The sequence below is a fragment of the Leuresthes tenuis genome, unplaced genomic scaffold (genome assembly GCF_036924035.1).
Source record: "Leuresthes tenuis unplaced genomic scaffold, fLeuTen1.0.hap1 SCAF_5, whole genome shotgun sequence".
NCBI classification, from domain to species: Eukaryota; Metazoa; Chordata; class Actinopteri; order Atheriniformes; family Atherinopsidae; genus Leuresthes; species Leuresthes tenuis.
The window spans coordinates 3010689-3036244 of NW_027325359.1; the positions used below are offsets into that span (position 1 = coordinate 3010689).

The window sequence follows — 25556 nt, forward strand, 5'->3', positions numbered from 1 at the left end:
GCTGCCAGCCTACTTTGTGCCAAAGGGAGAGCGCCTGTGCATGACAACGAGGGGAGGATGAAGAGGCTCGCGCTGGGGGCAGAGTTAGTGGGGCAAACACACTTTTTACCAACCCCTCCCACCACGAACCCCCACCACCACCACATTTTGCTCATGCACACACACATGCACATCAACCTACTCAGAAAACTGAACAATAGGCCTTCAGAGTTGAGCGCATGACAACACAGAATGTTTCAACTTCACAGAAACTTTCATATAAATCCCATCAGGCACAGTGTCAAATAGTCTTTGTATTTGTCCCCTTGTGCGATCCCTCCTAACAACCTCCACTGGTGTTACTCAGTGTTTAACTTGCGTTTCACAGCTCAGTAAATTAAGATGCCCAGCAGAGCTTTAGAAAAGAGGCAGCAGAGACATTTCCATGGCTTTATCACATGGTCTCTTGTCTGACACAGCTAATCTAATGATGGATCATTTTCGTTTCAAAAACAAATTTCTTAACTATTCATCCAGGAGGATCTCCTGTTGGATGAGGACGCCTTGGGAATGTGTGTTAATTGTGTCTGCGTGTAAGCATCAACATGTATGTGGACTGCAGGATTCCATTCAGTGTTTAACACAGTGCAGCATTCCCAACTCAACATTGTTCCTGGGCAGCTGTAACCATGGTGACTCCTTAACAACTGCTGTCACAACGTCCCTTATTCGCAAATACCATGCACACTCAAAGGGAGACAAGCATTTTGCTACGGTTTGAGAACATTAAAGGGGATCTGTGGTTTGATGAAAAAGAAACGACCATTTTATAAATATCAATTAAAATCTCTGAGACAAACAAATCCAGAGTCATTTGTTGCTGGGGACATTTATATCACATAAAGGGCATTAATATCAGTGTCATATTTATCTGGCTGGCTAAAAGCCTAAAGCAAAATAATAAAAATCATCTAATTGCACTCTAAATGTTTCAACAGTCATTTTAAATCAATGTACCACATGTTTGCTGTGGAAGTGGGAGAGGAATTCTCCTCAGCAGCATCTTATTGACAGCAGCTGCAGTGCCCAGTGACCACACACATTGTCTTCATCGCTCTGCTTTAACCCTCTTTTGCACAACAGCAGACTTGAAAAGAACAAGGCTACATCTGTTCTCCCTGCAAACATTTTACTCCGTCATTCTGCTTGTCTTGCTAGGTGTATTTCTTAGGTCAGAATGTCCTTTTTTTTCTTTAATTTTCAATGCTCTGTCAATTCAATTAGTTGGTTTAAACTCACCCGCATAATTATTTCCCCTATTCTTCTGTTGCTTGATGATCATATATGATACAGTAATGTGGAACATCTGAGTCCGCAAAGAATTATTCATCAGTTTACATGTCCAAATTATTCATTATGTAATCATGCTAAAAACTAATCAAACATATTCTGAAAAATATATATCTGTAAACTTGGGTGGCAATGTGTGCTCTTTTAGCCACAATAGGCCCATGGCAATCCAGAATGCTTTCAATAGTGTTAAAAGATATGAAAGGAAACCTCTATAATCAAGAGAAGACACGACAGGAGAGTATGCAGCAAAAGTATAATAGAATAAGACATTATCTGATGATATGCGCACTTATTTGCACTATTTGGAAAGTGTATCTATCAAGAACGGTGGAGGAAGGTAGGGCCCAGATGCAGACTTCTCAAAAAACTTATTCACAAACACAAAAAGGCACGAGGCAAAAACGCAGCTGAGCCGGATATCCAAAAATACTGAAACTTTGATAAACAAAACAAGACTGTGGCTATGGAACAAGACTATGAAAAAACAAGACAAGACTATGAAAACTATGACTGTGCATTAGCAAGACTATGAGGCAAAACCAGACTTAACTTTCATGGCGTGAGCGTGGAAGGGAAAGTGAGGATTCTGCAAAGACTGAACCTGGAAACTAAATGCTGTGGGGAAGTGATTGGTGAGGATGTGCAGCTGTGGAACAGAAAACAGGTGACCAGAGTGAAACTAAGTGGCAGGAAAAAACAAGATCCTGAAACAAAGAAGCTGAAAACAAGAAATATTAAAACCTAAACCGTGACAGTATTATTATAAACCATAAAATGGTTTATCTGGAGGATTTCTTTCTATTGGTGTTCTTGCTCAAAATTTGACCTCAAGGTTTTGAACCAAATTATGTGAAAAGAGGCCATAGTTTCATGAATAACAGAGTTTTTCTGTGATATGTTCTAACTGATCATTTAAAATCAGTTGTGTGGCAGAAAACAACAGCTGGTGGTGTCATTAGTGTTTGGGATGCTGGATTTTATATCTGTGTGGAGGAAGAACTGGTTTACTCAGACTTGAGGAGGACAGGTGATCCAGATCAAGCACATATCACAAAGTGCCACACAATGTATTACACAGGGATTTGCATTTTGAAAGCAAATCTAAAACAAATACAAGTGGTTTAAATTTCCCTAAATAATAACGATGCTGCCCTAATGCATAAGTCAATGATAAGTATTGACTAATGCATTAGGACATCAGTCAATAAGTTGCTTTTAAGTCCAGTTCTGTTGTGTGAGAGGATGTTGACTCTGCAAATCGACACTTGACATGTTGGCACTTCTGAGACGGGGTGACTCCAGGGCAAAGCTCAGTCCTGGTGGTTGGATGATACATTTATTTTGCATTATTCATTCCAACCCTTTGCCCATTTCTGCTTTATAAATTCAGTGGGAAGGAACAATGAGCACATAAAAAAACGATATGCACTGAAAGATGATTAACAAACAGTAGTCAGCATTGTCCTTTAACACTAATCATAGATGTGATTAAGTGGAGGACCATTTCTGTGGATCTGAAACTATCAGAGTCTCAACAGTTTCTTGCATAAAGGGAAACTGCAGGACAATTAATCTAGAATTTGGTCCAGGTTAGTGGAAAGATGGGCATTGAGGTAATATACAGGGTCTCTATGCAGAACCTGTAACCCCTGGATACTGCAGCTATTTTTGTGCTTTGATAATAACTAGAAAGGTCTAGTTATTATGGGTCTAAGCAGTGAAGTTGTAGGTGATTTGACGCTTTCTTCTTTTTACTTCTATTTTTACTCTTTTACATAATGATAATTATCATTATTAATGGTTCCAAATATCGACTCAGAAACCAACCCATGAGGTACTTCATCCACTCCAGTTCTAAGGTTTAAATTTGAAGCTTATCTTGAAAAAAGCCTGACCATTTTGATTCTGAATGAATCTTCGTCTCTCCTAGATCTGTCTTTTGCTTTAGAAATTTCCCACTTGATCTTCTCCTCAGTTTTAATAAGAAACTTTGGTATTTTCAACATCTCATGAGAAACCACTGAGCCGGTTGTTACAAAACTGACTCGTGAGCATCTACAGACATACAGTGATGTGGAAAAAAAAGTTCATCCATTTTCATCTCTAGAATTTTATGTATCAGAACATTTTTTTTTCTAAATCATTTGGTCCCTACTGGATATAAACACTAAGATAATGCAACAACAACATATGACTTACAGAATAACACTGTGTCATCATTTATGCAACAACAAGTCAAAATGCAGAAGCGTGTATGTGAAAACTCAGCAGACCCCATGATTCAGTATCTTTTAGCAACGGTAACTTAAAATAGTCACTTTATGTATGACATTATGAATCTCTCACAGATGTGACCTTTATACATTTAAAGTTCACATAACAAGAATTTCAAGGTTATTTTTTCTATGTACATTTATGCTTTACATACATGTTCTGGGTGTTTCCTTTAGAAAAAAACAATAAAATCTTAAAGGTGTATGAATGCCATATATAATTGATCTAATTTGGTCACACGCTTACTTCTTTTGCCTTTATTTAATCAGGGCAATGACTGACTGAAATGTATTTTTCTTAGGTGGCCTGGCCTTGACAGGCAGCAGCTGTGTGAGCAGTGGTTTTGTACGGAATTACTATTTGCAATTCCCTTTTAAGTAAACATTTCAGCTCTCTACAGTTTCAATTTATATAACTGAATAATTGCAGAAACCTGCTGAGCATTAAAAATGTTGCTTAAGTCTGTCAGTAAGTGCATTAGTTTTATTTTGCTGTTTGGGCTTCGATGTCGCCCTCTTTCAGCTCGGTCTGTATTCATCCACCTAAGTCATAGCACCTCTCAGAGTGTCAGCGACGAGAACATCAGGTGAAAAATGATCTGTCTCCCGGTCCTTGCCTGTGGTCAGTCACAGGGGTCTTTATGACAGGTGTGATGTTGCTCTCTCTGATTGTCTCTAAATCTTGATATGTAGTATCCCTCAAAGAATCCATCATAGGACTGAGAACCTTTAGTTACTTTAAAGATTGATCACTAACAGCTTATTCAGTCATGAACATAACAGACACAAATTATTTTACTTTTATTCTAACAAAAAACATCTTATTAGATATACTGTTCTAAGTAAATATCCCTGGAAAACATTTTTGCTTTGCTGAGTAATTACGTGGATTTGACTCCATCTCTGGTATCATTGAACATCTGTTAACAAGTATATGTACTCATTAATGAGTTGATAAGAAGAACATTTATAAGCATGACCACAATGATCTTAGCTCATCTGTTGCATTCATCTGGATATTATATATGAAACTACCTACTTTTTAAAGTTACACCAACATGCAAATTAAGCTGTGTGACATACAGACGGGTACATTGTCTACATTCTTGTAGTTGTAGCTTAAGTGGCTTTACTGGAAAGCAAACAAATGGCACAATTTATCTTACAGTGTGCAGACCGGAACCAGCCTATCTGTCTGCAAATTTCTTTGATTGGAATTGCAATTCTGCAAATATATCCTTTACATTCACTCAAAGGTTCCACTATGAAATTAAGTATTTTATAAACACGAGACTCATTGAATTTACTGAGAAAGCTACTAGCTTACTACTAGTTAGCTATAACTCCTTGTATTGGTTTTGTTTCAGTTTGTTTAACTTCTTGAAAGATATAACATTATTTTTAATTTACAACAGTGTATGGATGATTAAGATTACACACGTTGTTTTATGAGCTTTTATTGACTTTTTTTGTTTGTTTAACGAGTGTCCTGTGAACCAGGTTTTCTTAATTTTAGGCTATTTGAATTGTACTGGTGTTTGCACTGTTGGGTGCTACATAAAACCACCTACCAGCTGAGATCTAACAATTTACTGCAGATAAAAAAAATAGTAACATGGCAGCTTTCATAATTTCTCATCAAACAGAATTATAGATGTCTCCTGTTTCCTAGAAAGAGATGTCACCAGATGATGATAAAAGCAAATCCATAATCTTTATACAGTTGTAATCTTTATAGAGGAAAGCTCAAGTCACAAATTTTCACAATCCCAGGGGAAAAAAGCTGATGGCATATTGTTCCCAGTTCAGGACTAAACAGGCTTGGAGCCTCTCACAACCAAAACCATGACACAGTTTAACTGCGACACATTAACTGTGACCCATGCTGATGACAAAAAATATTCTCAAGCGTGAAACCAGTTCCTTAACGTAAAGGTAACAGTTCAAACAGAAAAACAAGCAATCTCTCTGACATGCAACATTTAAACATAGATATTTATAAGTTGAGCTTTTTTTGTTTTTACAACAATATCCAACTCAAAGACACATGAGAAAAAATATGTGAATATATACATTAACTTACATTATCAATATCTCTGTTTTTTTATTAACAAAATGTACACAGCAGTGGAGGACGTAAAAGTCCTCTTTCCTTACAAGGTGCCCAAAGTCACCTGCTTCAGTCATATTACAGTTTATTTTCTTTTGTTTGACTTGTTTGGCTTTGAGGAGTAAGAGCACAAATCTGACTGACAAATGTACAAATGATCTTCTCTGTACAGGTCCGAATGTTTCAGCAAGTTATCATGAGGCAGTGGTCCCTCCTCATATCCACTGATGGCTCATCACATTATGTTGAGGTTTCTTTTTCAGCCTTGTGTTCAAAAGCTCTGACAACTGTGTTTGGTTGAAACTCTTTCTCTGAGTTCCTGTGGTCCCACCTGATCCACTGAGTTCAACATGAGTATACAACTTAAATTCTTTGTTGAGCAAGGGACATTGTTACAGTAATATATGTTATTGGCAAGTTGAGCCGTAATTCAGCTACCATATGACAGTTGTGTTAGTAGACATATATCAATGAGGCAGACAGACAGACTTGTAACCATCTGTGCTAAGATAACAAGACGCATATTTGCAGACAGAAGTCGTAACATGGCAAGCTAATGATTCACATTTTCATCTCCAGGTGAAAACGATCCATCACTCAGATGCAAGTCATTACAGTGTTGTGTCTCTGATCCCTCTCTGAAGAATAATATCTGTTCTTGAGTTCAGAAAGGGTTCAGACAATGGATCCCTTGGAGGAAGACAGGTGGATGGACTGGATGCGAATGGCCAGGGTTTTCTCCAGGGCCTGCAGGATGTCACAGCCAGGGCTTTCAGGAGGTGCATCATACAAAAGCTGTTTGAAGGGCTCCAACTCAATCAGGATCACCATGTTCTTCAGGAAGTAGCCCTCTATATAAGACGCTAGGTCTGGGGCATCAAGAAACTGGGAAGAAATTGGGGGAAGTGACTGTGAGAGTTGCTAAGTTTCACTATTCATTTTTTTAAGAAAGTATCATTTTCTGTGGGTTAAGCATCCAACAATAGTTGAATATATTGAAAACTTTGATACACAACATGTTAACATTGCATGTATATACATGTTTGTGTTAAATCACTTTTTCCTTTACCTTGGTGTGGTTGTAGATCTCAACACAAGTTTCCGTGTTGATGTTCTTACAGCAGATAATCTCACAGTGCCTCTGTAATGCCTCCAGCTGAAAGAACTTGGCTGCTGACAATAGCTAAAACAAAAGCAACAAAAATAATATGTTAAAGTTATTTTTTTGTTTTGTGTTTGATGATAATAATATGTATTTTTCTTAAATAATTTGACTTTTTTTATATGCATCTTGGCCTGTCTTTTACTCCATTGTAGGTAGCTGAAACCAAACATTTTGGAAAACCTTGTCCGGTTTTAAAATATTTAGACATTTATTAATAAGTGGATGTGTAGTCTCACCCTAGTCTTCGAGCCAGCATTGATTGCAAATCTGTAACTCCCCTGTAGCTAATGATAATTTCTTACTCCCTGAAGTCAAATAGCAGAAGTTCAGTGACGATGCAAATGCTATTAGCTTCTTTGTGAGGCAGAACATACAGCATTCAGATGCTTTCACACTACTCTGTATATGCCTTCTATGTTAGTTTATGGACATATACTGTAAATGGACAGGAACTTTTTCCGTGGGTTCTTTTTTACGCTGTAGGAGGAAAAGTGCAGTTTTGAAAAAACACTGTTATACGTGTGTAATGTAAAATGACTACATTATGAACTTTTAACTCACATGACTGTTCAGCTTGTTGCCATTCTATAGAAGAAACATAACCAATGCTATTTTTGTCAGCTATGCGTAATGAGGTAACCTAAACCGCCACCTTCAAATGACACTTTGAAACCTAATCGTTTTGCTCCACACCAGTTACAAGAAATTAGCATTTTTTGCAGCATTTGAAACATTTGCCCCTTACTAGAATGATAAGTCCAAGAAAACAAAGCCATGAAAGCTATTTTACAAATAAACAAATCCATATTTCAAAGTGTTTAATACAAGTTCCAGGATTCCTGTAGAAGCTTTATTAATGATCTCACCTCCATAATATTAGTGTTCCTTATGTGCAGAGCATCTGTCCCTCCAAAGTACAGATACTGCATCACCAGCTAAAAAAAGAGCGTCACAGTTTCACAACTCCCACACAAAGAGACATAATGTACAAATATATCAAATAAAGACTGGCTGAGGATTTAGGTTAGTAAATACCTGAAAGATGTGGTATTTGACATTGCTGATTTCAATGCATGTGTTTTCACCACAAGGTCTGTTTGCTAGAAGAGATTTGAACCTTGAGAGGAAGAAAATGAGACAGTGCGGGCAATGAAATAGAGAAGGAAATAATGTAAAAAAGAAACTGAGTTATGTATAATACTTAAATCCTTTTATAACAGTATGTACCCGTTGCCAATAATATGATGTGACATGAGGGTAAAACTGATGTACTGCTTCAAGAACATTTGATAATTTCTTTATAAAAACAAGCCAAAACCTTGATACATTCTGGATCTTACTCAACAAAAATTACAGTTCACATACATTACGAAAAACTAATGTTTAAGTACCTGTTGGATGCTGTGAAGAGCAGGACTTTGTGGGCATAAAAAGGTTTCCCCTCCACCAAAAAAGTCACATCAGACATCTCTTTATTATTCAGGAAATGAGGATCTGAGAGACACATGGCCAGAAATATTGAATTTCTTTCTGATCATCTGTTTAGTTTAATTTACAACTTAGCCTCATTACCCATACTAAACATTTCAGCTACTGTACAGTTGCGTACATTTATGCCACATTTTTTTTAACACTATGCCACATGAACACTAGATGGTGGTATAAACACTCTCTAAATATGGTCTTACATATTCACCAGAGAGAGCTGGCTCAAGATTTTACATTGCAGTGATGCTTTTATGCTCCCTTAATGCTGTCTATTTCTATTGTTTGTTTAGAGTATCTAAAATAATATGATAAAAAAATAATGCTCACCCAAACGTGATGACTGCTTCCTTTTGATCTCTGACAGTTTGGGGATGGGGTACGGGCCGTAACACTGGGTGAAAATTGCAGACAGCTGCTGGCTGATCACTTCATTCTGATAACAAACAAGCAGAAGGAAAGAAAGAGTGTGAGGACAGCCCTTAGTGAATGGCCTATCGTGTATAAAGACGCTGTAAATGTTACATGTAGAAAGAATCCATGTAATTGAGAAAGTGAGCATAATGTGCAACCCTCCTTCACAAACACTGTCAATAACAGCTCCATACGTCAGCCCAGTCAAATACAAAAGCCACTTTCACAAATGCCTTTTCAACCTGAGACTGCGTATTGTGTCATGTGTGAAATGACAGAGACGGAATGGGTGTCAAAGTTGACTGGCCACTGATATTCATCTGAGACGTTGAGGAGGTAGTGACAGAGGCGAAACTCCTCACCTCTTGTGTGCTTACACACATCAAGCTGGCAGCTGTGCTGTCGTCACTCAGATGATTCCCCAATGCGGGGCTGAATCGGCTCTGTTTGGCATGTGTGAATTATGAGGAGGAATAGTGGAAGGTTGATGATGACGTCTTTTTTCTGCCTATAAGGCACAACTAATGTGTGAAAGAGGGAAAGGAGTGACAGTGCAGCAATGTACTTAAGTTTACTGGGCAGACTTACTCTTTCAGTTTTGCTGTTAAATAAGTACCAACTCAGTGGAAATGTATTTGTGTTAATGGGGGTTTCCTTTCCAAATTTAAAATTCATGAAAAAGAGCATTTGAAGTATTATTGTAGAAGAATTTAATCAATCTTGTCCTCACAATTCACTACCAACAGTGCAATTATTTACCACAAAAAGACAAACAAAAAAATGTCTTAGATTTTGAGCTTTATGTGGCTCATTGTGATTTATATTTTGGTTAAATAAGTAAAAGCACACTGTAGTATGTCATGCATTGTTGTTCATTTGAGGTTGTATTAATCTAATTGTCAGACTTGGTGAGGACCAGATAATTTTCTATTACACCCTGATATGTAAAACCCTCCTACATGTGTGTGTGTGAAGAGAGATAAATGCTGTTGGTATGAAAATGCACTCTTTTTATGTTTCTTTTTCCTCATACCTAGTACATATAGCATGCCAACGTAAGCAAAGCAAACAGAGGTGCATTGCAGGACAACAGTGAATTGTTTTACATCTAATATAGACTACGAAGGGTATCGTGAGCTAAAATAATGAGAAGGGGCCCTGATCTAATTTGCTTCAACAGAGAAGACTGGGGGCTCATCATAAATCATTATCATTTTAGGCAATTGATATTGAGCGAGCCTGCAAGACTGTTGGTCTCTGAGAAGCTGATGACCTGACCACAGAATGATAATAAGGAAAGAGGGTGAGAGGGGGCCAGAGTTCAGAAAACTGAGTACAGATACTTGGGGAAAAAAAGCACAGTAAGATAAAGATATAGAAATTTTAAATGTGAAGATCGTATTGTTATTTTGGAGGAGGTTCAGTTCAATGTTTTTTGTCTTTGCGATGACCCCTAAAGAGCACCTTGCTGGCCATGAGAATCTGGAACATGAGAGGCAGGCCATGCGTGATGAGCTCCTCTGTGTACTCGTCTTCCTCGATGCAGCTGAACTCTTTCAGAAGACCCTGGATCAGAGGCCGACGATGCTGATGGAAGCATGTACGCAGAGACTCCAGCCAGGTGTGCAAAGTCCACGGGACCCCTGAGAAACAGTCCCAGAGATGAAAACACATGAAACTTAGCACAGAGTCTGCACAAAGAGGGAGTAAATGTTGTATACATAATGAGATATGTCAGAAAACTGATGATTGAAGAGTTTACAGAAACCCACCAAGGCTCCGTATGTCTATGGTGATGTCCACGTGTCCATGTTCAGCACCGTGGTACATGGCTTCTTTCAGGGCTTTAAGTTTGGCTTTTCCAGTGCGGATCAGGTCCATCTGAGATGGACTTCTACCTTCCAGTTCTGAACCCTCTGCCAGAATTTCCTCCAAGGACAAAACATCCCCTTTACCTTTCTCTGAATGGGACAACAGTTTACGGAACACATTTCTACAGGGAAAAAGCACATAAACAGAAAGAGGAACATAATTTAGCTCATCTGCTCAGATGGTAACTTAATTAGATTGCTCTTTACCAAAGAGGAGTTTGTGTCTTCTCTCAAATACCACAAATGATGTTTAGCAATAAAGGAAATACACAAATTCAAAGGTGATATGACAGACACTTAGTTGAACCCATAACTGTGATAGTCTATTAAAGCTACAACCTTCCTCGCAAAAAAGCTGTGATTCTGTGTTAAAGGCCTGGGGGGGGGGGGGGAATTATGGATGTTGGATAATGATTCTGAAATATATTGTTTTGCAATCCCGAGCCAAAGCATTGAAAACAGATGGGCAAGGTTTTTCTTTTGTGTTGATTTTTTCACACTAATTATAAATTGAATATTTCTCAAAGCTTTCTCTTTCAGCATCTACAGTGCCTGCATTAACACTGTCAAAAGATTCAGGGAGTCTGAGGAAATCTCAGCATGAGTACAAAGCTGGAAACCTCTTTTTCAAGCCCTCAGGCAGCACTGCCTGAGAAACTGTCATGACACTGTAATAAATACCGCTATATGGGCTCAATAATGCCTTGGAAAACCATTTTCACCCTATATAGTCCACCGCTGCATCTAGAAATGTAACCTGAAACTGTATTATGCAAGGAAGTAGCCATGCATTAACTGCACAGTAATGGTGCTGAAATCTGTGGGCGCAAGGTCATCTCAGATGGACAATAAGACAATGGGCATGTTTTCTGTGGTTAGATAAGTCCACCTATAGTTCAGGTCTGTCCGCCTATAGTTAAGATCTATCTCCTAATGAAAATGCATGGTGCATGAAAAATAGAAGAATCAGACAATAACAAAAACCTAAACTGTTGAACAGCTTAAATCTTATGTTAGGTAAGAATAGACATAAAACTCCTCCTGTAAAACTACAACAATAGTCTCTTCAGTTCTCAAATGATTTCACAGAGCAATTCAAAGGAAGGGTGATGTTACACAACGATAAACATGACTATCCCGACTTTTTGTTACCTGCATTAGATTCTAGATTATGTTATATTTACTAAATACAATGAAGTTGGTCAGTGAATGCAAATGATTTCCTTTGTTCTTGTCTTTGTTAAATAAAGGTCCAAACAGTTTTTAATTATTAACTAGGTTTATTTCAGAAAACTTCCCTTTTTTTTTTGGAGATCTAATCTAAAAGTATTACAAGCTTGATAAATAAACGCTTCTTGTACATAACGAAAAAAGAAAAAAGAAACACTTATGTCATGTATTTGGTATTTTCCTGCCTTGAAATGCTAACAAATCATGTTATTTCTGTACAATGGACAGTATACAATACAGAAATATTAGAAATTATTTTAAAAAGTAGAGATCTCTGCAGAATACTATGTCAGTGTTCCCTCAATTATTACAGCGGATGTAGCTGGCAGGAGTCTCTCATGTTGTCCCTAATCCTGCCAATGACTTCGACCATAATCCTGCTCACGTGCGACTTCCAGCTGTGCATATCTAATGGTTGAGGAACACAGACTTATGCACAGCAGACACTTGGCTCGGCTTGACTTATATCACAAAAAATATAGATGATGGTCCAAACATATTTCCACGCTGGTGGAAATAGCAAAAAAAACTGGCAGCTTGTGCCATTTTGTAGAAATATCTGCATTAAGCAAAAACCCAGAGGGAAGTGGTAATACTTTATTTCAGAGATATTTCTATTTAAATAATATTGCAACAACTTTGTAATTCAGCCCTAAATAAAGTGGCAACATAGATAGATGGTTGTGAATTTGCAAACTTCCATTTTATTTTCTCGAGTTCTTTAGGGCAACACAGCAGGATAACCAAGTAAACATGTCTTCTCTGTACCTGAGAGAGAAGGTATTATTAAGATTAATTCCATATGTTTTGTTTCTAAACAGTTTTAGTGTTTAGAGATGACACATTACATTTAGTTCAGTCAGACATTTAAGATGGTTGTGCAATCTATCTTTTGTTTTTGAATTGTGCCATCTCCAAACTAAAAATCTTTGAATGAATCAGTCAGCGGCCAAGGTGTCAGTTTCAAAGACACGCTCTCTTATGAGATCGTGTTTGTACCTAAAAAAGATTATATGCTGAGTACACAGTGTGAACTAAGGTTTGTGTATTTTCTGTTGGTTTACTTGTAAGTGGGATGACTGAACATAAACATTTGTGTAAGCCACCTGTGTCCATGAGCTGCTGCCAGGCTGTAGGAGTTCATGTCTCCCTGTGGTGCTGTAGAAATGCCATTACGGTACATGGTTCCCACCATGGGGTCAGCCCCCCGCTCCAGCAGCAAACACACCAGCTCAAAGTTACCTGCATGTGAAAAAACAATGACCGAGTTCATATACATGGACATTAAACCAGAAAAATACATTTTATGATTTTCTCTACATTTATTTCTCCATCTTTCTATTTTTTTTCAGTTTCCTGGATTGATAAACTCTAATGTTGTTTCCAAGCCAGTGATCATGCTGACAGTCAGGTGCTGTTATCAGCTGCTTATAGATGACCAGCTGCTGTTGCCAGCATGGTGCAGTACATCTGGACCAGATTCAGAGAGGATGCTGTGTGCCTGTACCTGCAGCGGCAGCCAGCTGCAACGGGGTCTCTGTGTAGTTCTCCATCCCATCCTGCAGGGAACCCTCCACGTTGGCTTTGGCATCCAGCAGCAGCTGCAGGTGGGCACACAGGTAAGCATTACAAGAAAGTGAGAGGTAAACAATGACTGGAAGGCAGAAGAGTCAACTGGCTAACAAATCTGAATTAAAAGTAGATTTAAGCTTTTCTCAATTTGTGAGCATATGAACAAATATGACTTCCCTCATTTACAACACTGTACTACCTATAGGAGAATGTAAACAGCCAGGATAATTCAAAGCTATGAACTGTATTCTTACTGCCTTCTTTTCAAATTAGCCCAAAGAATACTGTAAAACTTCTCCTAGCATTGGCAGAAAGATCTTCAGAATTAATAAACGTTGACGCAGAGCTATCCGGGAATATTTCATTAATGAGAAAGAGGAACCTCAACAAGCTCCTGACACCAAACTTGTCATCTAATGGGATGAAAAATGGGTTGCATTTAAAATCAGTATCTTGGAAATTGCGCATAAAATGATGAGTAATAACGATCGAATGACAAAACACGATAGAATTTAATCTTTCTAAACAATTTTTTTTATATATCTGATGCACTCAGAGACCAAATTGCAATGTCAGGTGGCATTAATGTTTTCTATTAGAACAAATGATTCAAAATCCAATGGCTAGATCACTTAGGAGACTAATTGAATTAGTTAAATGAGTTCGATACCAATTAGGCTGCAGAGTTTCCACTTTCCACTTGCTAAATGCAGTCTGATTCATTTCCAAATAGACAGGAGTAAGCCAAGTTTTTGCCTAGAGGGACTCAGTAATAACCCTCTTTAAATCAGAAAACTACACAAACAGAACCTGAATTATTAGAAATAAAAAAAGAGAGATGAGAACAAACTCAAAGAAGCTCTGAAGACAAAATGACAATGAAGACCAACCATGAGCTGAAGCACAACAAGAGGTCACAATGAAAGATTCACAGGTGAGCAAGGATGTCACTACCTGCACCACAGGCACATGTCCGTGTAACACAGCGAAAGTGAGGGGCGTCGCCTGCCGCGTTTCGGGAAAGACTGAGGGGTGCCTGTGCACTGTGTTTGGCACCTGGGGAAGGGATACAGGTGGGAGGGATGGACAGGTTAGGAGGGAGAGAGGTGAAGGAGAGAGACATCAAGCCATTAAAACTGCTACTTGGGCAATGGAGCACAAGACAAGCAGCTACAGGGAGGAGAGACAGGGACAGGAAGCTTTACATGAAAACCAAGAGTAATTAACCAGGAACCCTGGGGCTGCAGAGGACATCCTGTCCCCATGTTCACCTTCTGATGAAACCCATGGATTGATCTGTGTAGATTGGCCATGTACTAATGGTTTCACTTTGATCCACAGTGGGTTTCTGTGACAGGGCTCTGACCCATCTGATCTCTGTGATCAGGCTGATCAAATAAAAGCATGACGGAGATGAGATAGCCACGTGAACAAAGCACAAAGGCACAAATATTACCTCAGGCTGCTGGGAAGAAGTGGACTGGGATGCAGATTAGACATGTAGAAAAAACGTCTTGGTAACACTTGATAAACTGGCACAAAACAGTGTGATTTTGATGTTGAAACCAGATGGCTATAAAACGAATTTTTTTAGAAAAGGTAAGGTCACATCTGTAGTCCAGTACTGGGAAACTACACAAAAATGGTGGTTTCCATTTTATAATGTGAGAGGAAATAAAAGCTGACCTGGATTTCCTTTACAATAACTACATTTCCACAGATTTATCTTTAAGATGAAGCAAACATTATCCTTACTCCGTAAATGATTGACAAATCTTGGACTCCTTTATGATTCCAAGATTTGCTCGTCTTTTTTCAGTCTCACCAACCTAAACGTACCCTGCAACACAGCTAAATTATGGTCCACCTGTATTTTGGTAAGGTAACCCTCCCTGCCATTTAACTTATTATAATTTAAACGTTTTGTTAGTTCTGCTGCATATTGTGGATATTAAGATATAACATTAAAACATCTGCCTGATATTGTGTGGCTCCCCTTCATGCCCCAAAAAACAGTTCTGACCCATCAAGGTGTGGACACAGTAACTTTTGTGTTGTCTGGCTCTGAGTTGTGGCAGTACATCCTTTGGGTCTTGTGGGTAGTAGGGATGGGGGCCTCCTTGGATCAAATTATGTGGGTTTGAATACTGAACGGCTTGAGGTCTTTGTCATGTTCCTTGACACCGCTGGAGATCACCAGATATTTCCCAAAACAATTCTGCTCTGATTCACAAAGTCCCAACTGGATTTGATTTAATACGTAATTCAGTTAAATTTAATAACAAATTTGCTTGGACGGAAGAAATGTTTATGAATGCTAGGATGTCATTAACATCACCTGCCAGTAATTCTAATTTTACAGCTGATGTACATTTACCAATGAGAACTGTATTGGAACCAAATCATTTAAAAAAATCTCAGTCCGTATTATGAAGTGTCACTACTTAATCCATCTTTGAGCTGCTGACAGAAACATGTTTGCACAACGGCATGAAATGAATATGAAAGTGTATAGTGCTTTGTTCTTTGACCAGAGGTCATGAATGCAACAACATACAAAGCAACACTGACACAGTAGCTGATGGAACATGTTGCTGCTGAGGTGACCAACAAAGATCAGGATCATGAGGTCTGAACTGAATGGACAAGTTAAAGGATGCCACCTCAGTTGTTTGCAGACTCTAGGAGGTATTCACCATGCTTTCAGTCAGCCAACCACTTTTTACTTTCCTGATAGAGAGAAAAACAAAGACTCAGAGGCAAACCTCGACCTGAATTAAAGGAAAATCTGTTTCTTTGTGTGTCTGGGCTGTCAGGGCCTCATGATTCCCACCTTTATTATATGTAGCAGCATGAGACATGAGAGAGAACAAGATGAGATGAGAGATGACGTTTGGTTTTCCCCAATTCTTTACCACACAAATAATGAAGTTACACATATAAAGTGCATATAAATCTGTAGATACTGAGAAAAGCAAAAGCCCTGTAAACACCTCTCCTCTTTTATAAAACCCATTCCTCCTCAGTCTGGTTTGCCTTGGTACAAACAATACTAAAGTTTCGCAAGGAAATCTAGTCTAACTTACTCTGCATAGATCAGTCTTATAATTCGACTGCTGACTTTGACCTCAACCCATTGTTAAACCCTGGAACAGTAGCAGAAACTTTTTCGCCACTGACCTCGCTGTTAATTTCTGCTCCTGCATCCAGCAGCATCTGTACCATGGCCTCGTCCCCACGGACGCAAGCGTACATCAGCGGGGTCATCCCCTACACGAGCACAGGTGCAGAGAGCAAAGGCAACCAGAAGTTAAAGATGCAATTTTTCACTTTATCCAGTTTCCACACAGCATTTCTAAATATCAAATCCGTATTCCTTCTGCACTTTAAGTATATGTCATTATGTAATGGACTTTCAAACAGCTCCAAGCTTGTATCCTTAACAGCTCTTCTCCAGCCATCTTGAGTTTGTTCAGTTTAAAATTCTGCTGTTGATCAGTTTTTTTTACAGCATACCATATAAATCAATATGTCATCTAAGTTATCTGGGATGAAAGAAACATTCTGTACTAGACTGAAAGTTTTCTGCTAAGTTCAGCCCACCAACTAAGTTTGATTTTCTCATGGAAAGTCATGAGTTACACTTGCAGTATTCCCTTGATGATTTACCCCACGAGAGGTTAGTAGTCATGATATAAGCAGGCTGGCTTGGCAGGAGCACTGCAGGAAAATAAGCCAAAGGAAGATTTAATATATACAACTGCCCTCATGCTCAAAGGTGAAGGAGCTTTGGTTTATCAAGCAAAGAAAAATATACCTCTCCTTAGGCCATGTATGTGTGTGTGCATGAGTAGAAATGTGCCAGCATATGCATTATTCACATGTTGACTATGCCTCTAACCTGCTCATTCATGCTGTTGATTCCATCCGGCCCAAGCAGGTTGACGGCCTGCTTTACCAGGTCTGTTCGTCCACAGCTGAGCATACGGAAGCCCAAGTCCTGCAGGAATTTTGCCTCAGTAGAGGCAGCATCCAGTTTCCGTGAGGCACAGAAGCAGTCATCCGTTCTGAAGGGCAGAGCACAAACAGTGATTCCCAGTGCAGGCTTGCTGTTATGACCATTTAAATGAGCCATATTTTCCTTAAATATGTGACAAGCTTTATTTCTAACACTGAGGAGAGGATAAATTCATTTGAAATATGAGTATCATTGTTTGTATAATTTATGTGTGTGTGTGTTTGTGGGTTCAGAAGAAGAGGTTGGTTGAACACATGCTCTGCGGCTTAAAGGCAAGCACGCTCCTCAGAGCCATACCGGAGCTGGCGAGGCTCACAGTCCACTCCAGGGAGCAGCAGCCTGGCAGCCTGCCGAACGTCATCGCTATCCACAGAGAAGCTGCGTCTGTGTTCTGTGTGGACCACGGCCACACGCACCCACTCCATCAACGGTGGCAGCACCATAAAAGGCCTGTTGGGGGAGATAGAAGCACATGCTCAGGCCACAACAGACACGCACTAAACTTCTGTAAGCCTAAGTACTAGGTGTGCCCAGGCACTGGCAAAGAAAATCCACCTAATACAGAATTTGCATTTGTTATTTTGCAAAAATCACCTGGTGCAGAACAGGATGAAAACTGTCTAGAAAATCTAATCCACTCCCAGGAACCAACGACGTTTTGGATATGAGGAAAAACCATCCTCCCATTGACCACAAATTATTGTTAAAAGAAAGAAAATGCTGTATCAAATGTTTCCTAAGTATGTTCTCAATCTAATGACCATTCTGCTCTGTTCTAGTGAACTAAATCCAGTCAGAGTGATATTTCTAAAAGATATGCTTGTGCTGTAAATTTGCTATCACTGCATATCAACATTAAAATATATTATATAAATCTATGTAATGTGTAATAAGAGTGTTCATACGGTTTTAAAATGCATTGGGATGTTACAGTAGTCATAGAAACAAAATATATCATAACATGTTTTGTAGTTCTTTTGCTTTATCGGTTTTGAATGAAGGTCTTGTGAGTAACATGAAGCACCCTGTAAATACGATGTACTGCATGGGGACATTCTGTATCTAAAGAGAGCTCACTGCCTACATGAAGTAAACTAAAGGTGCAGTGATATTTTCCTAAATGTACTGAGTCACTCAGACAGAGGTGGGAGAAATCCATCATATCGTTGATCCTGACACAAGTACTTTCACTAAAAAGCATGTGAGAGTGTGGCAGACATTTAAAGCCAAGCCGTAGCTTAGCAGAGGAAACCACAGTATCGGCAGGATTACCAACCAATGCAATGCAGGAAAAAAAAGTCAGTGGCCAAAGACCCCAAAAGGGCCCCAGATTTACTCCATATGTACAATTCCATCATCGACTATACTGGGAGCAATAAACTTTGTGTTATCGATATGTGTGATAGCTATTTCTTTAACAAATGCTGCTCTTTGGTATAAGCATCTACAATGCAATAACTTTGGGAATTTATTGTTTTAAAATGTTCTCCTCTTGTCCACTTGTGTGCTTTTCTTCTGCACTTGTACTGCACCACTTTTTATAGCAGCCACACTGTTTAAAATACATATGCATGGTGTCAAATTTTGACCTTTGTTTCAGCACAGACATCTTTCTCCACTTAAGCAAAACAATGAGCTGTCATAAATACTGGTAGATTATGCAAAACAAACTCCCTGCTTCATGGATGCAAAAAGAACTAAATATTCATAACACTTTGGTAAGTAATATAATTAGATAAATAATGGCTTGTGAGTGCTGGTATAAGCAACACATGGAGGCTGGTGTGTACTATTGTTAAGTATTATATGAGACATATGCATAAAAGAAAAATTTAATAATTTGAGAAACAGGCTTGAAAGACAGTTTGAATTTTAAATTAATGGGAGTATTTCAGTTCAGACAATTGATTTTTTTTTCAGTTCATACTGCACATAAAACAGCATTCAGATCATTGCATCAACAAGAATAAATAAGATGGCCAAGTGCATATTTTGTATGAGTTGTCACACACTTGATGAAACTGTCCCACTGATTTATTGATCAATACACCACTTCACAAAGGATTTATTAAAGCCTGGACTATTCTTGACACATGCTTAGCTCACATCAGCCACTTACTGTAAATTATCCACTCATTACCGCGTCTCTAAGCTGATGGGAAGTTCTTTTAATGACAGCTTGATATGCTAAGAAATGCAAAGCCTTTTCTTTCACCAACTTCAAAGGAGCCTGCCCTACAGCCAAGTGACGTTGGTTCCACAGACTTCAATAAAGCACACAACACTTCATCAAGAGGCGGGAAACGTAATCGCAACACGTTCCTTCACAAGCTCGATGGAAACTTTAGTTCACAAGCAGTTCAAGGTCTCGTTGTTTCCACATAATGCCTCTGTAATAGGTGCAAAAATTCCTGAAGGAAACTTTGTTTCCAGGCTTTCCCTAACCTGCCTCTTCCATTGTGCTTCAATAAGACTAAAAAAACAGGCATAAATGCGATATTGGTGACAGTGATTTGAGCTAAAACAACTGGACACCTGGGACACGCATTAGCTGCTAAATTACTCCTCTAAAGGTGATAAAGTGCGGAGACCTGGTAGAGGACTGTTCTGGCTCAACCGTCAGCCCCATTTTCCACTTATGGGGTTTTCCATCAAAGTGTAGGAAATACTGAACATACAATGTGTAAGAAATAACAAGGAACAGCTCATAAAATCAGCTGAAAATTTGTTTCTTGGGTAGAAACAGCAAAAAAAATCTAAGGACTCCTCTGTGCTTCCCTCATTTGTGGGATAAAGTGTGAATTAGCTCTGTGGAAACTTTGCCTAACCCTTATGTCATTCACGCATAAATCATTGAACAGCCCTATAGCTGCCGATATTGCTGTGCCTCTCACAGCCCCTTCCTTCAACTGGGTCGTCCAACAGGCTTTCTTTTCTTTTCGTTTCATTCCAGATGAAAACACCTGGTGTGCCATTTCAGGGCTGAGCACAGAGAGCCCAAAACAAAATAAAAGAACAGTCTGCAGAAGTGTACAGTTTCAGCAGAATGATCTCTGCAGTTCTGTACAGATGGAGCACAACCACTGGACTGTGTCTATATGCTAAGGTGAAAAGGAGGACAGAAGCAGTAAATTGTACAGAAGTGCAGGGAGTTTCCACATTTTCTCACAGCGGTCTCATAGTGTTTCCTTACTGTTGTCCCAGACAATATTAAAAAGGCTATATTTTTATCTACCCACAGCACTCAATGAGGTGAAAGGGTCTGATGGACTGATCAATACCACACACTCCAATTTATTTCCGTTGTCCTCCAATGATACTATTAAGAATTCTCACTGTAGGAAAGAGCAAAACATTTTGACAGTCCAATTATGATAAAAGGTAAAGATACAATAGTTTTAACAACAAAACAAAAAAAACCCAGCTTATGCTGCTTTTCACTACTTTGTGCTATATTTTCTAATTGTGTCATGTTCCTTTATCATCTTCTCTCTTTCTAGCTTGACTAGATCTTTTGCAAAAACGTGGTTTCTGTCAATTACATGCTGAAAACTCTGTACCTCTTTTCCGGTCCTGATGGAAGATGATCAAAGACACTGTTAGTGCTCTGAGTTCCATAACAGCTGTGTTTTCAAGTTTTTCAAGGTTTTTTAACAGTGTACAAACCAGGAATAGACTGATTAATAAGGCAGATTATTCGCAGTTTCAGACAATTTGCATCAGCTTGTTATTTCAAGGAACCTGCCCACAGATTACTTCAAGAAGCTAGTCAACAAAAATTAGCACAATCTGTGCTGCCTCGTCGGTCTGGCTGCTGTGGAACAATGGTTTTGATTACTTTTGGAAAATTCATGCAGAGTACATCTACAATGCAGATGCAACAGTGTTGAATGTTTTCTTTTGTGAGATGCAAAAAAGAGAGAAAACAATTACATATTAGCATAAAACATTCGCCATCAGCCCTGCTCTTAGTAATCACAAACTACACTCTTGATTAACCTCAACTAACACAGAACCACTGCCCCAAATAAAGTAGATTTAGCAAACTTGTCAGCAAACAGTTCCCAAGTTTTATCTGCAGCATTTAAGGAACATTATAATTTATTTTTCTTTCTATTTTTGTCCTTCAGATGAATCCTACATTCATTCTTCTTTCATCTACGATTTGCTCCATACACTCTGAGGGAAATATCTGCTCAGAAGTGGCTGAGTATTCAACATATTCTTCAGCTGGCAGCTGAGTGGATTTTATTTCCTGCTGTTTGGTGCTGAGCAGCTACCTACAGTGTTTTATTATTATTTTTTTATTATTATTATTTTCTTCATTCCAATAACAGCTGTTAAAGGTTTCAGCAAAGGGACTCCAACAAACGAACAGAACATTTGCTGGGGACTATTTTCATTTCAATTGAATACATTCTGTTGTACTGTTATGCCAGTGCTGGTTTTCTTTCCTTTTTACTGGTGGAAGTTGGCCCACACAGCAGGTCTGAGAACGACCTGCCAGCTGTCTTACAGTCAGGTAAATTCAATCAGCCTCATCTCTTTTGCATACTGTTGCTGTCATTTCTGAAGTTTCTGTGTGAGACGTTATATTTGATAAACATGTTTTCCTGACAATGAAACGCTTATTCATGCATTCTCTTGTAAAAACCTTACTGTAAATTAATGTATATACCTGCAGTTGTATGCATCTGGGCGTGGCATTCCAATCAATGCTGATCTGAGCCACAGTAAATAAATACCCATAATAGTCAATAATAGAGTCAATAATCAGATGCAGGATTTGGTCCATTAAACATTTTCCTATTATATCAAATATAATAATATGATCATATAGTAATATGATCATGGCTCATGGCTTCTAAATGATCAAAGGAGTTTTATAATGCTTTACATCACTTGACCTTTCTATATTGTGAGTGTGAACAAGCCAAAGCCCTGACAAGTTACATAAAACATCAGAAATATTTGATAAAAAAAAAAAAGTTTGCAGGCCATTTTATTCAGGATGGGTTGGCCAAACAGGTGGGCTTTAGAAAAATGTGTGAAAAAATTTGTAGTGGGCTCAAACTTTTGCATGCCCCATTTTCTTAGTTAGGTCTTGCTGTTGTTTGGTCCAGTGTTGAGGAGTCTGGACCTCCTCTTGAACTGACTTATTTGCGTGTTTGCATCTCACCTTTCTGTTTGTAAGGTAACCTTGGATGGCTCAACATTGGGGTTCTCCCACTCCATATGAGGACAGTGCATGAAGTAACACAGTGTGTAGATCGCTTCAGGTGACCAGTGAATCACGTTGTTCTTTTGGTGGATCGGTGTCCCGTTGCTGTGATTCTTCATATACAGCGGCTGAAAGTGGTGCATGGCTCTGGACACTAGGTCGCCTACACAAACAGACACAGACCAGACATATAGCATAAGAATAAGAAATTGGCCATTGTGAAAGGTACATTCAGTAGACAAGGGAGAAAATGCTATTTTGAGCACATGGCCTTTAAAAAGTCACTGGGGAATCATCCTCATTCTTTCCTGCTTCCTTGGAGCTCACTCTGTCAGGGGAAAATTGAGTTTCCATGAGCCACAATCAGGAAAAAGACAAGGTTCAGCCCCATCTTTTCTGTGCAGCTGAAAGGGGCAGAGCAGGAGGATGAACTGAACTGCACTGGGTGAAAATTGAATATTCATGGATAAACATGAGCTACACCAAGCCGTATCCTCTGAGTACTACTGTATGATTTTTAAAAAATTAACCAAATTTTTTTTTTAATATTTACCAACTCAGTTTTTTTTTTATAATTTTTTTTTTTTTGGAGTTAACAGCTCTTAGAGAAACATACGGGTTTGGCTACATTTGGGACAGAGCAGATATAATTTTTCGTGCAACATTTTCAATTCAGTAGAAAAAGAGGCACGAATTGGAAATTTTTTCAGATACAGTCCAATCTTTTCATAAAAAAAAAACAAGCTTGTATTATTACAGTGTGGGCCCAAATCCCTTTCCACTGAATGCTGTCAGCTTTCTGTCGCTTCCTGTCAAGACCCACAGCACTCTGAGTAAAATGCAATAAAATTCTGAAGCAGAGTTGATCTAAAAACATCCTCTGTGACATATTGTTCTGGTCATTTTGATACAAGGCACAAAAGTAATAGAGCATAACGCCAGTTGGTTCCCCATTCTCAATGGACTTTGCTGTATGTGCGTCTATACAATACAGAGAGGGAACAAACAAGTAATTCCCATGGACATAAGGGTTTGTTTAGCATCAAAATTGCACCATTTAGCTCATGCCAAGATTCCATTTAGCCTCGACAATGCGAAAGGAGAGTGTGAAAGGATGCTGGCATGAGGGAAGAGCATTCATGCAATAAAACAGTCAATCTCTCAGCTGTCCTTTGGGAGGAGTGGTGCTAGACATCATCATTATGACAAGAACGTGTGTATAATGTAACTTACTCTTCATTACTGTCAGTTACTCTGGTTTCATCTCTCTCTTAATTTAACAGATACGCTTGTTACAAAGCTGTCTGAGGCTTTGTAGCTAAGCTAATCAGCAACAGCCAGTTTTAAAGTCTTATTTATGCTTGTGTGTGACATGTTGTCTCTTGTGTGTCACATGTTGTCAAAAGAGCCCTGCAGTGCTGAGAATGTAGATTTTTTCTAGCACTGCAAGAACATCACCAGAAGTATCTTGAAGTGAAATTATTGCAGCTTCATAAGCAGAAGTGATGACTTTGTACCATCACAGAGCCATAAGGATCCTTTTCGGTATATGAAAATGGGAAAGATGCAGAAAAACTAGCAGTTTAATAAGCTGAAACATCAATTGAGATTTAAAATATTTAAAGTTTAAATCATAACCACATCCTGGGCAATAAATTATCAAAGATAACAAGAGGAGTACAGGACTCACAGCATATTATGCTCCTCAGATATCTCACTGATTACTTTTTAGTAGTGGGCAAAGCTCTATTGGTTTTCAAAGCTTTATAATGCAGAAAAAAAATTCATGAATATGTAAACATATAATGGAACTGCTTTGACTTATGAGGGGTTTTATAAGAGGTGGCATCTTTGAGGTCAGTAACTGGCAATAAGGCACCCACACAACAAACACAGGGCTTAATACTTTAGAGAGAGTAAATGATGTTGAAATTTTAATAGTAAGAGGGAAAGTATACTCTTTGGAAACGTAGAAATTAACTGTAAATTTGATGGAGCAATTACATTCAAGCTTTTGCAGGTAAATAAATGAACAGTAACCATCTTTTCTTTGGGTAATGATGAATGGGTTGTCGCTGCCATGTGCAGCTGCTGCCTTCATCACAGTGTTTCAATTATTTGCTGCTATGCAGCTGTGATTACGTTTAATGGCTGCCTGTGGCAATCCTGACTCAACAAGATGCCAATATATTCTTCATGCTGTTAGTTTTGCAAATTTAAAAACAAGAGCCTTTAGCCACCAATGATGCACCTATCAAACAACATGGAGGGCAGAAACTGTCACTTCATACAGTCTTTCTTCAGGTCTTCTTCAGTAATAATCTGTGATAGGAAGAAGTCCACTGAACTAATGTGAGTCTGTCACCTGTCACACTGGATATTTTAGCAACAAAAAAAAAAAGAACCTGTATCAGCATTAACATCGTGAGGTAAATCTCTCTCTGTCAGAGGTATCTGGGGTCTTTCCTAAACCATTTTCACACATGCACTGTAGTACAGACATTTTCTACACATGTTCAAGAACATCTGCAACACTCCCTCCTGACTGCACACAGAGATTACTCAGCCAGCTGCATAGAAATGACTCAGGCTATCTTTGTCAACAATACACAATATTAAACTGCAGCATCCCATAGATGTTAAAGAAAGGCTTGATTTTATTCTATAATAAGATATTGCTTTTAACTCTGGCAACCTCAATTGCCTCCATTAACCATTGAGGTCTAATGACACAATTCTGCCTTTGCAGTTTTCAGTCAAAATCACCCTCTCAGTGTAAAACACTGTGATTAACACTTTGAACCAGGAGACACAAACACGATCAAATTGTTAAATGGTCAATCAGATTATGCTGTCCACCTTGAC

At 38.7% G+C, this 25556-nt stretch overlaps 1 protein-coding gene across 2 annotated transcripts in view; it reads right to left on the minus strand.

Annotated features, from left to right (window-relative positions):
• Positions 1-3444: 3444 nt before the first annotated feature.
• The window catches only part of btbd11b (BTB (POZ) domain containing 11b), a 72808-nt gene continuing 50696 nt past the window's right edge, over positions 3445-25556 (minus strand). Inside the window, exons 3-17 of one of the 2 annotated variants that reach the window (XM_072385465.1) lie at positions 22650-22854; positions 17768-17920; positions 17354-17519; positions 16633-16722; positions 14407-14508; positions 13388-13481; positions 12987-13122; positions 10552-10772; positions 10244-10422; positions 8696-8801; positions 8272-8374; positions 7916-7997; positions 7747-7815; positions 6785-6898; positions 3445-6600 (exon numbers count right to left, since the gene is read on the minus strand). In XM_072385465.1, coding sequence (XP_072241566.1) covers positions 6391-6600; positions 6785-6898; positions 7747-7815; positions 7916-7997; positions 8272-8374; positions 8696-8801; positions 10244-10422; positions 10552-10772; positions 12987-13122; positions 13388-13481; positions 14407-14508; positions 16633-16722; positions 17354-17519; positions 17768-17920; positions 22650-22854 — 2030 coding nt within the window. In that variant the 3' untranslated portion in view covers positions 3445-6390. The remainder of the gene's footprint in view (positions 6601-6784; positions 6899-7746; positions 7816-7915; positions 7998-8271; positions 8375-8695; positions 8802-10243; positions 10423-10551; positions 10773-12986; positions 13123-13387; positions 13482-14406; positions 14509-16632; positions 16723-17353; positions 17520-17767; positions 17921-22649; positions 22855-25556) is intronic. The other variant, XM_072385466.1, reaches the window with a different exon arrangement.